Source organism: Hydractinia symbiolongicarpus, chromosome 2 (genome assembly GCF_029227915.1).
Source record: "Hydractinia symbiolongicarpus strain clone_291-10 chromosome 2, HSymV2.1, whole genome shotgun sequence".
Taxonomy (NCBI): Eukaryota; Metazoa; Cnidaria; class Hydrozoa; order Anthoathecata; family Hydractiniidae; genus Hydractinia; species Hydractinia symbiolongicarpus.
In genome coordinates this window covers 6,842,587-6,855,635 of record NC_079876.1, presented here as the reverse complement: position 1 = coordinate 6,855,635, position 13,049 = coordinate 6,842,587, and the positions used below count along the sequence as shown (strand labels likewise).

General features: G+C 34.5%; 1 protein-coding gene across 1 annotated transcript; it reads right to left on the bottom strand.

The window, feature by feature from the left end:
* Nucleotides 1–910: 910 nt before the first annotated feature.
* On the bottom strand, nucleotides 911–3,650 carry LOC130629307 (uncharacterized). Its single transcript, XM_057442470.1, has 2 exons — nucleotides 3,494–3,650; nucleotides 911–2,801 (listed from the first exon to the last, which is right to left on the bottom strand). The coding sequence occupies exon 2, from the start codon at nucleotides 2,792–2,794 to the stop codon at nucleotides 1,163–1,165; it is 1,632 nt and encodes a 543-aa protein (XP_057298453.1). The 5' UTR covers nucleotides 2,795–2,801; nucleotides 3,494–3,650; the 3' UTR covers nucleotides 911–1,162.
* Nucleotides 3,651–13,049: the final 9,399 nt, after the last annotated feature.

Genomic DNA, 13,049 nt, shown 5'->3' with positions numbered 1-13,049 from the left:
TGACAAAAAATCAAAATTTTGATGTGACCATCATTTTCAGCATACTTTTTTTATTAACTGTGCCAATTTTTGTCGAAAATAGAGTAGTTTTAATTCTTGGACAAATTTTGGCCTGAAATGACACGTGACAAAAATCAAACTTTTGAATCATCATCATTTTTAGCATACTTTATTTGTTAACTGTGCCAAATTTGGCCGAAAATGAAGTGGTTTTAATTTTTGGACTAATTTTGGCCTAAAATGACATTTAGGTAACAAGAAATCAAAATTTTGATGTCACCATCATGTTCAGCATACTTTTGTTGTTAACTGTGCCCAATTTTGTCAAAAATAAAGTAGTTTTAATTTTTGGACCAATTTTGGCCTAAAATGACATTTAGGTAACAAGAAATCAAAATTTAGATGTCACCATCATGTTCAGCATACTTTTTTTGTTAACTGTGCCTAATTTTGTCAAAAATAAAGTAGTTTTGGACAAATTTTGGCCTAAAATGACATTTAGGTGACAAAAATCAAAATTATGATGTCACCATTATGTTCAGCATACTTTTTTTGTTAACTGTGCATTTCATTTGGAGCAGGGTTAGTTAGTTAGTCAGTTATACCAATACTATCCTCTTCTCAGAGGAACGTGAAATCCCAGGGTCGGTTTTTTCTCAAAAAATGCCCCGAAAGAAAAAAACGACGGTTTTAAAGAATTTTCTACGCCTTCGGGCGCGAAAATTCAATAATCATTACCTAAATATTTTTTAGACATTCAAAAAGTTGAAACCAAGTTGTTTACAAAACATTTCAATCTCTTGTTTCTAAATGCAAACATGCAAAGCACTGCAAAGTTTATACGGAAACTGTTGCAGAGAAGGAAGAGATTACTTTGAACGTTGAAACATTGCTACTAAAACTGTGAAACTGTAAAAAAAAATATATATTTTTGAAAGATCTGGGAAACTTACAAAACTAGTAAAAAAAATATTTGAGAAATCTTAAAGACAAATTAATAAAATAATTATAATGCGTTTATCAACCTCATCCCCAGTGTTCTATTTCTTTCTCCGATAATCTCAAATGGCCAGAATATATATTTAGAACTATTTCTTCTTGTCCTCCGACATTTCCGAAAAAAGTCTCTGGGACGAGATTATGCGTTCTTAAATATAAGTCTTTATCTTCCATTAGCTTTCTCGACGGAAGCCGAAAAAATGCGAGGGATGACAGTAAATTCAATCCATTTTTGCAGGAGTGTGCCTCCCTCATCCTCATCATCGTTGTTGTTATCCCAACAGGCTGTCCAGTCTGTATAACTATCTAAATCAGTCTCAGTCCGTAAAGCATCCTTTACTGGACACGGATCCCATCCACGGCGCATGCGCACTTTATCTGGAGCACTAATGCGCAAAATAACTACTGGGATACCTTGCTTCTTAAACCAAACCAAATCTTCTATTGTACGTAAATCGCTCAAAAGCAAAATGTCTGAGTTTTTTGATTTGTTTAGTACCTCCTTCACACACCATTCAGGATCTTGAGAATTTCGCTTTGTATGGTGCTCAATTAATCGAATTCGATGTAATTCTTTAAACGCTCGATCGGTTGAAAGCCGGTTAAAATCTACTCCTGCTGACTGTGCATAAATTTGTTTGTTGATGTTTCCCAATGCTGTGCGATAAACGGAAAAACCTTTCTTAGTGAGCGCATCGGCAAGCCTATCTGAAATAAAATCTTTCCCCGTAGCTCTTTTACCACTGACCAGTACTAAAACTTTAGAAGGAGCAGTAGAATTGACAACTGGTGAGTTCATCTCGGCTATGTCACTTTCATTCTCATGCCAACAGTTTTGTTGATCAATAACAGCGCCATGCATATCAGTGGCGCAAACACAATACCATACCTGACCAATATGATTCCTTGTTCCATGTCTTTCAGCTGTGAATGGACACCAATGACGCGCACTTAAAACAGAATTATCTGCACGTTCTTCCAATGTGGTTGGGAGGAGGTATACATCATCCGGAAGCGAGGTATATAAGATGTCACCTCGCATAATGAATTTTGTACCTGTTAAAACAGGACTCCCTTCATGCAGCGTGTTTAAAGCATGGTTAAAAATAAGGGCTTTTCCACTTTCCGCTTCAACAGAAAAGACCCGGTAATCATTCTCCGTAAAAGGGTCAAACTTAGACACGTGCCCGTATGGAACCTCACGTGATTCGGAACGATTTGGCCTGTAATCTGGATAGAATAAGGTTGAGCCTCCTGTAAACGATTCATTTCCGTTCAGGTATATCTGTACCGTAAATACAGACATACATGGTACAGGTGTCGAACTCATTTTAACACCATCATAGTGCGGACTAAAATGACCTCCTAGATAATATCGAACATATCGCCAATGGTGGGTGAACCTACTAAGTTTCCAACGGACTCCATCAATTTTGATCAGTTCTGGCAAATACGGACGTAATCTTCGCATCATGACGTCACTCATTGCTTTATCTACAGTGTGAATCCGATGGCAATCCCGGTGTTCTCGGGAGAAGGCTTTGGGTCGGCTAAACCCTTCATCACAAGAAGACGTTGCATTGATGATCGCTTTACATTCTTCACTCGACAAAATATTAGACACTTCCCGCACTGTATCTAACCCTGGAATTACTAAACGGAAACCTCTTACATCCGATTCGCAATCCAGTAATGTAGAGCCTTCGAGTAGATGTGAAAATGTCTGAGCGATAATCTTCTTATCAATTTCTTCCTTCCCTTGAGGGTTGACTATTCCTCCTTCTTGTTTGTTCATTGCTAATCTAAAGTGAATTTATGTATAAAAATTCCATTAATTAAGACGAACTTTGGAAGTAAACTATTACTTCTTTTGCTTTCCGAAATCGATGATTCTTATATTGGACCAAAAAAAAAACAGAAGTCAAATACTCTACTGAATGCTATAAAAACACTTTTTAATATAATATTTCCCAAAAGAAAAGAAAGCTGTAGCCACTCCTTTAGATAAAAAAAACAAGACTTTCCATACACCGTCAGTACTGCTTTATAAACAAATTTAGTTTGCATAAAATATTTGCTTTAAAGTATCAATAATTGTAACTTTATATTTAACAAGAAGTTGGTGTTTTGTCTTGTCATATCTTGCACCGATAAATGACGCATTTTCTTTTTAGGACCTGACAAAAAGGACACTAAAACTGACTTTTTTTAAAGAGTTTTTAAGAGTTTGCGTAATAGCTAGATTATGTTATTAAATTAGAAAAATAAAAATAAATTATGTTATTAAGGTGGTATCATGTTTCAAGAACTTTTATTTTGCTACAATACACAAAATTAATAAAACCCTAGGGACAAGGTAGCCTGCAGACCATATTTGTTGTAGATCTTACGCAAAAGGAAATATTAAAAAAAAATGTAAATTGAAAAGAAGATGGTAAATAAAAATAAACAGAAAATTCATAAAAAAATAAATTAGAATTAAGAAAAACTTTACCTGCGATCAACAATCAACGACAGCTCTGGATAAAAATAAAAACTTTGTGTTTTAGTCAACACTGAAACCAACTATCAAAACTTTCTAATACAGTTTCGATGGTTTAAACACTTCTCAAAAAATTGAAGGATTATTTATTTCATTATTTATATTTCCTTTTTCAAAAATAGCTGACATAGCAACTTTAGTATTGCTCATTATAAAGTAGATTAATATTAGGTGAAACATAGCGGGAAAATATTTTTAAAAATGGCGGGAAAATGTTTTTAAAAATAGCGGGAGAATGTTTTTAAAAGGTGTCCTAACCCGAAAAACTGACAGGATTGAGAGATGTGGTTTTTTATAAGAAAAAAGGTCGCTTTGTCAGCAAAAAAACTCATTTTGTGTTAAATTTAAACAAGAAAATGATAGTTTCAATTAAAGAAAATTAGAAAAATTAAATATTCTAAATCTATTTTTTTTTCCTTGAATAAATTTTAGGGGTCCTCTTTTGTTAGTAGGGTCGACAGGAGATTGGATTTGTTTGCAGTGTTCCTAAAGCTTATTTGCTATGTTGCTTGAAAGAAATCTTTTCAAAACACAGTTAAATAAACTCCACAAAAATTCAAAAACAAACTTGCAAAAGAGTTCTCAAGACAACTCTGTCGATTAAGTTTTGTTTTACGTCAATGATGAGATGCTAACGGGACATCTTAATACAAAATTAAACATGTAAATACTGTGAGTTAAGTCCTATAATTTTAAATTAAATTAATTTTCTTTTTATGTTTTTTTTATCCCGTATTATTTGTTAAAAACCCAACCTTCTTTTTTTCTAAAAGATGTCATTATTATGATGAAGAATTTTATGACTACTAAACCCAGGGCCGACGGATTAGGTTTGCAAATAAAGGGTCTCATATAGTGATTACTTTTTTATGAGCCTTTTTCTTATTAACGTTGTGTCGACCGAAAAGTCAATAACTCTCCAGTCAATAAAAATTGAGTTGCCCGAAAATTTATAGTTTAGGTCTTTAAGCTGCATTAAAAAAACTAAGAATGCATAAAAAATATATATTTAATAAATAAAAATAAAAATTTGAATGCTTTGGAAAACACGAATCAAATAACAAATGCTCAGCTTTTTAACATTGATTAAGCTGTGCGTTGTAAAATATCAGCTGCTCCATTCCAACATACCTAACTTTTATGTCGTATTAGTAGAGAGATATGCCAAACTCGTTCCCAGGGTCTTGTGGCCCCTGAGCCGTTATTACGGAGTGGCCAACAATGACCCTGGAACAGGCTGGTCATGTGACACAAAAAGCCCAGATATACTGGGCATTTTTGAAATTCGAAAGATAATGAGATGCAAATTTGGCGCTCGCCCACAAGCAAGATTTGGAGATGGCGGGCGAAAAAGACACAGCGTTAAAGAAACTATTTTGTCCATAAAAGCAAAATTGTCAGAATATTACTGACGCGAAGTCTATTAATGTGGCTTAGCTTGATTGTTCAATATTGGCGAAATGTTTTAATTTAGAAAATGTTTTGAAAGTATGTTTCCATAAAAATTCATGAGCTCTAGCTAGCTAGCTGGACTGTGTATTAGCTGCCTAGCTAGCTAGCTAACGTGACATCCTGAGGACAGCTTTACGCAACCACATTTATAAAGGACATATTAAATGGCTATTATTTTCCGGGTAGGTGATTTTGATAAGAACGCGTTAGAAATTGTAGGAGAAGATCTGGGCACTCTAGTTACACACAAATCTTTCTAAGATGCACAACACATTTTCCTATTTTTAAAATCAAAACTAAGAATGACAGGTTGTAGAGCTAAATTTATGGATTATTCTTGGATCCGGGTTACTTGGCACTTTCTGATCATTTTCAACCAAAATGACCAATATTTGAATTCAGCATCAAAATTTATGGAATCTTCCATTTTTTAAATTTATACTTTAGCTAAGTAAACTGCCCCTATTAGTAGCAAAACATTTAATGTTTTATAATGAAATGACTACACAACCGCAGTGAAAATGTTTCACTATATACAGTTGAATATTACAGTCAAACTCTTATAAAATTAATTCATTTTCTCCGAACGTTTTTGTTTTATCTTTTAAAATGGTCATCATCAAGACCCGAGAATAAAAACTCTATTTCTACCAGTTCTAAAATGTAAACATTTGTCATGTTGTTCTTAATTATATTTTGCAAAAGGGACAATATTTGATATCATTAAACGATATAAACAATGGGTTAAGTTAAAGCGGGTTTATTATATACGTGCAGGGTGTTAATTCCAAAAATGCCATTTGTACTTGGCCACGATATGTAAAAATATGCTGGTGGAGCATAATCAATCACTGGCCAAAAATAAAAGTAGGACATTTATTGGCCTTAGAAGAATTATTTGTTCAAAAACCTTACTTGTTTGTTCATATTTGGTCAAGATTTAGAAGTTTTGTTACAAAAGCCTTATCAGCCTCAAATTCTGAAACCTAGGAAGTATAGCTAATACAAAATCATTCTTTATATCTAAAGTGCCTCACTTAGTGTACATTCCATGGGCCTGGTTAATATATCAAATAAGCTCATCATATTTACCTACTTATATACATGAGTTCCAATGTTTACATTTTTTAAAGATGCTTGTGCATGGCCAAAAAATCAGAAAATCGACAGGCAAAAAAATGCAGACCTTGGGTGAAGAAAGTCAAATTATGGTTAAAAACTTTTGTACTGTTTGTGTTCTAAATCTAAACTACATGCAAGTTATATATATACTTTAATTTCATTTTCAAAATATGTCTTTACCTGAAAAAAAAGTTTGAAATAGACTGGCACACGGCTTATTGTCTGCATTTTTTGCCTGCCGCTGATTTGCGGAAGAGGTTTAGGAATTATAAACAACACACGTCACAAAGAAATTCAGCTGCAAAATTTTCAGCCAACAAAATGTTTCTCAGAAATGTAACTGATAATTTAGCTAATTTGCCCACATAAGATTTAAGGAGAACACAGCCAGCTTGTCCTCACAATATTTATAAAAAAAACCTCAAACATTGACTAACAAAATTCAGTTTTGTACCCAAGTAGGGTAATGACTTTAACAACATCGATATATGTGGCTACTAATTATGAGTTAAATGTTCACGTAATTTAGATGGTATACGCTCTAGCTTGCTAACTACCAGTAGTTCTGCAGGAAAAGACAAACACCGCATATATATCAATTTAATTATCGAGATAAATTTGCTTCATATCATGTTGAACTAAAAATGGTATCTTTTCTTAATATATTTCTCAAAAAGTAGCCTCTCTAAAGTCAATGCTAACCTTAGCTAGTATTTTTATCCACTCCACAAAAGAAATCGACCGCCATATTTGTTGTACTCTTCTTGTTTACATAAAACTCCCGCGCGGGGCAAAAATAAATTTTTGCAGAGCAAGAACTGTTCATAAATTATTTTGTTGGTATAATTATCTTAGTTATAAACGATCATGTGACCAGCCTGTTCCAGGGCCTTTTCGCCGTTATCAACTTGTCAACAAGGCAAAATGCCCTGGGAACGAGGTTGGAGATATGCACCAAAATTAGTGTTTCCCGTCCGACAAACAATAAAAAAACCTTCCGATATTAACATGTTTCTTCGAACAACTGTTTACAAACAGGGCAATCCAACCACTCTGTTACATATTTGCAGTACGTTCTACGCAGCGTAAGGCGTCTTAAGAGACGTTCTGCGGAGTAAATTTATGAAATTTATCACGTTTTAAGTTGCAAGATTAAAGAAAGGGGTTGTTTATTATGATTATTTTTATTGACGAATATTTACAGAGGATAACCATTCAAAAAGAAGTACAATGTTTACAAATAAATATAGAAATTTCTGTTTTCCAATGGGTTCTGGAATTTACACACTTTTTGTTTATAGAATATTAGACTGGGATTTCAGCCTGAAAACAATAGGTCGATTGCTTAGAATAATACAGGAATAAGAAAAATGGCCAACCTGGTTAGGCTATCAGTATTTTAACAAAAAAAACATGTGTTTGCTTATTTAGTAGTGGGAGAAGGGGGGACTGGTGGGAAAAACTTGTGTGCGTGTGGAGAATTATTTGGTTTATTCGAATTGGAAATTCGAATCGAAACAAGAACAAGAAGAAAATGAAGAAGAAAAAAGAAGAAAAAGAAAAGAAGAAGAAGAAGAAGAAAAATAAACAAAATTGTAATTATAACTATAATAATTCATAAAATATTTTTTATGGTCGCCATGGTTACGTAAGCTCCTCCCTCTTGTTATCCACACGTGTTTCAAAAATTTAACCAATAACACGTGCGTTTAAAATTATTGTTTCAAAAGGCGTGGCATAAAACCAGATTTCCACAGAAGATACTTATTCTTTTATTTCGAATATCTTTTTACTCAACAAACTCCTTTGTTTTCGAAAACAAACGATTTATTTTCGTCTCAGACGTATTTTTTACCAGACAAAACTAGTTAAATCGACATGCAGGACAATTTATGTTTTCTTGAGATAGAAAAGACTCTGATGCAGTCTTTGATGTCAAATTTCAAAACGAGTCATGTATAAGTTGGGAACAAATTCCATTGTCTGAATCCATTCTCTCTTCTATATCAGCAACTACTACTGGCCACGAAGCTTCCTTGAGTGTATTTTTGTTTCTGTTGCTATGGCTATAAAATGGCTAAGGTGGTCATTTTTAGCACATGATAGGCTTAGAAGGGCACTGGAAATGAGGTTGCGGTTATCTTTATATCTACGATGAAGAGCATTTGAATAAACCGCTTAGTCATTGTGATAAGGATAAAAACGTAATACGATTAAGCTATCATTCTCTACAATTGCGCCCCGCCGAAGGGGCGCACATTTAGTGGACCGCGGTATATAGTGTTTGTGTTGTGTATGGCAGAATTTTTTTGCGGAGCAAAGCGTAGTGAGCGCCAGCTAACGGAGTGTAGCGGAGTCCTTTTCCTCATTTATGTAAGCCAAATAGAAGGCTGTACAGGATTTCCGCGTCTTGCCCCTATACATAAAAAATTTCGAGCACTCCCCCCCCACTACGAAATTCAGACAAATTTGGCTGTGCTTCCCAGTAACTTTGTCTGGTAATTTTTCCCGTAAGTTTCAAATTGAGCGAGAGAACGTATTTTTTTAAGACAGAGATGGAGTTTTTGTTGTTTTTTAAAGATGGTGCCCAAGCGGTTAGCAATAAATAACAGTAGCCAAAAGTACACTTGTTGCCCGATAAAAATTACGTAAAGACAAAATGTGATTACGTAACTGAAACAACACGTGGGAAAGTTGTAGTAAATGGTAGATATAACATGTGCTCTCTGTAACATTATAGAGAAGATCGATCAAGTAACTTAAAAATTTAAAGACTATCACGTTATTCGATTCTTTTTTAAATAAATACGTATGCAATATGAATGAAGAAGATATTCCTACAATATCGCCATTATCTGGTATGATAAAAATACTTCTGTTTTTATATGGAGTTGTTTTCCTTGTTGCAGCTAAGATGTGTTGTATCATAGTCATAAGATTTCTTGTGACTATGATTTTATAAATGTTTATGCACACCAAATAATTTTACAAGTAGCACATTTTTTATTATATTGCGTATTTTATTATAATTATTCTTAAAAATTTACTCAAAAATTTAAATTTTTTCTATAAAATAATAAACCTTTACTACAACTCTTTTCAAATGCCGAAGGTGAGTCTTGTTCAACTTTGGTACTTAATCCTTTGACTTTGGCAGCAGTCATACTAAACGGTATCACATTGCTCTGTTTTTGGTTGAAGCACTCGATATAATCAAAACACATGAAATTGAAAACACTGTTCGATTTAGTACCATACTCTCAATAAAAGTCTTTGGATCCACTGGTAGGCTTTTCTTTTTAAAGAACATTCTAAACTAAATGCATAATTTGAGACATTATAAAATTAATTCCAGATTTAAGAAAGAAAAAACACAAGGTTTACTGGTCAAGTGATGGAGTAAAGTTTTCCGGTTTGCAATTTATGTTTGTTGGAACAAAAATTTTGGATTGCCATCACGGAAAAGATAGGAACCTAAATTTAAAACTATCAGTTAAAGAAAAAAGAGAAAAGGAACTGGTAAGGTGCACGATTTTCACTATATAATTGGATTCTAAAAAGAGTTACACAGAATAATATCCCTTCTTGTTACAGCAAAACTATCATGGGTGTAGAAGGAAACACACGGCGAGACGAAATGGTCCTGGAGGAGGCCTCGTCATGTGAAATCAAATGCACAGTTTTTCTGGCTATAATATTTAATGAAACTTGTCCAAATAAACCAAAGATTTATAGATTCTTTTAAGCTAAAATCGTTGATTTGAAAAGAGCAGCTTATTCCACTTCACATCTGCTTTTAATTCAAAAATTCGTAGTGCCAGGCACAACAACTTTCTTTATCCAACTTAACTAAGAGCAAAGCTTTAATAAAAAAACATCATGAGTTTTCTTTCTCCAGCTAACAAAAAAGTTTGTACGAACACCACGCATGCTTGCTACGGCTTCAAAGTTTCATAATCAGTTCAGTATCTTTTCACAAGTCAGTCGCAATAAATTTATCAAGGGGTAGTTGTACAATTTTTGTCAAGTTCTTATTTCTTTGCTGTTTTATGACCTTGATAACAAATCTTCAAAAGTAAATATGTTTTTTATTATTTTATTTTTGTTGCGAAAGACTATTGTGCGACAAAGTAAAACATCATTGGCTTTTGGTTTTTAACGGTTTTTAACGGTTTTTAACGGTATTTCACAAGTCAATACCCCTTAATGAATATTCTCGCCTTATTTGGCTTACTTGTGTTAAAATTACAATGGTTGGCTTATGGTTTTTACGGTCACGTGTTACCATTATTTATATTTTTCACCCCCTAATACAACAAGTAAGTCGAAGTACAGCGAGATTTAATTAGGGGATATACGCTACAAATTTTACAGTGGATTAAAGCAAATGACTGAATTTTGTGCCCCCTAATAAAACAACATGCGAAGTAAGTCGCAGCATAATTAAGCAGTTCCTTACGTATTACGTCATATAATTGATGAATATGCGCTCAACTATATAATGCATGCATGTGTGTATTATGTGTAAAAACTCTATAGAAATTCAAACCAGAGCATGTTACGAAAGCCACCCTGGAAGATTTTTGTGCTTAAGCGAAAGACTTTTTTGAAATTGCAAGAACAAGGCTTTTGACGAAAATTAAATTTGACATACCCTAAATTCGCCGCTGCTTCACCATGATTACTAGCGTATGGAGGGTTTCGTTTCCATGTAATAATTCAATCAGCACTTTGATTTACGAGGGAATTCCTGATCTTTTCATGATCCTTGGCTATTAATTATTTTTCGAGTTCTCTTTGTGCACCAACAAAATTGGTTCCATTATCGCCACGAGTTGTTCTAACAAGGCCACGTCTGGCTATGAAACGTCGGAGAGTCATGATAAAAGACTCGGTATCTAAGCTGTAAACAGATTCAATCTCTACAAGATAGACAAGTAATCATTAAAACGGATCGTTTCACTTCAGATCTTTTCACCTTAATTAAAACGGACCAAATAAGTCCAATCCACAATAGGTAAATGGTGGAACTTCTTCCAACCTGTCAGAGGGAAGATCGCTCATCTTCTGAACACCATAATTGCTTCTGACATAGCGGCAGATGACATATTGACGTATGGCGTATCGAACCAATGTGTTGATGTTAAAGATTCAAATATCATGATCACGTATGTCATTGATAGTTATTCCTCTACCAGAGTGGAATGCTTTTTCGTGATGCCATCGTATGATCGTCGTTGAAATCGGTGATGCCTTTAGAATGATTATAGGATGGTTCAGATGATAATTCCGTTTTGAATTTCTCAATCTTCCACCAAATCGAAGAAGATTGTTATTGTCGAAGAATGGGTCCAAAGATGCTAACGCGTTGGTAGACGGAACTCGACTATGAGTAGAGATGTGTACCAGAGTCGTAGATGAGTATTTTTGCTGCATCATATTGAAAATACACATTTTTGCTGACTCCAGTTCTTTGACGTCCAATGATGACAAATACTGTTGACATTCATTGCGTAGCTTCATTTTGTTCATCGAAGGCATATTGATGTGATGAATCTTCTGATGTACGCGACAAGACGAATGTTTTTCATCCAGTTTGATTTTTCTTCTAAGGTAGACATAACACTATTATCGTTCAGTATATATAGTGTATACTTCCCTGCTGCGTACCTTGACTTCTGCATCATTTTCTTCAACTTTGAATGTAGATTTAAGCTGACTTGGGTCCAAATTCTCCCACAGAAAATCTGGAACGTTGAACCATCGTTCAATTTTTTGCTAAGATTTCGTATCGATACCTCCAAAAGCATCATCTGCTGGGTTTGATTTAGTGTCGACATAATGCCATTGATCGGATGACGTAAGCTTGTTGATAAACACTGTTCTGTTTGCTACAAATATTTCAAGAGTTTTGTGTCGTTCTTGATGTATTCCAATAAGACTTTGCTGTCTGTCCAGTAGTTTTCGTAATCAACTTCGTAATCGAACTAGCACCAATTTTTGCTGATAAGGTTGCTGCTACCAGTTCCCATATTGGACTTCAACGGATTCACTCTTGCTTTACCAGTTACCAGGCTGCATTGAATCCGATCTTCAATACCAACCAACCGGATGTAACTGCACTGTCCATAACCGAATTCACCATGCGTCGGTGAAATGATGCAAGCTTACTTCCTTGAGTTTTTTGAAATTTATTGGTTTGAAGGATCGTGGAATTTTCAGATGACGAAGATTAATAACCGTAGATTTCCACTGCTCTCATTCTGTCTGCACGTCTGTTGGTAGTTCTTCGTCCCAACCTAGATTCCTAGGATATAAACTTTGTAAGATTCTCTTACCATGCAGCAAGAAAGGTGCTGCGAGACAGAGAGGATCATACACCTTGCTGATCGCAGAAAGTGTATTTTGACAAGTTGTACGTTGCTGCTCGCTCAGTTTGATGTCGAAACAAATCGAGTCATCTTCAAGAGACCATAGCATTTCAAGAGCTTGATCTTTCGGTAATGAAAGTGTAAATCACAATTTTTAACACCTGTTTTGCGTCGTTCTTCTGGAATTTGACTCAGTACGTCAAAATCGTTGCTGATGAATTTCGTCAATTTGAATCCACCTTTGCTGCATATTCCGATAACATCTTTTATGATTTAAACAGCAGAAGTTATATCTGTTTTTGACTACAGTATCAAAACGCCGATTAATTGATTCGTTAAATCCGGTTCTTGAAGAAGTTTTTTCCATTTAATAATACCCCGTTTTACTCAGAGCTACAATAAAAAACTACACGAATTTTCTTTTTTGTCGCAAGTGATTGTAACCTTTCACGCATATCCCTTTTCTAACTTCTTAGCGATAAAGGCTGTGTATTCCTTTTGGATTGACGAATCCTCAGGAAACTGGGATCCAAGTTGGTTTAATAATGTTTCTTGCATAAACG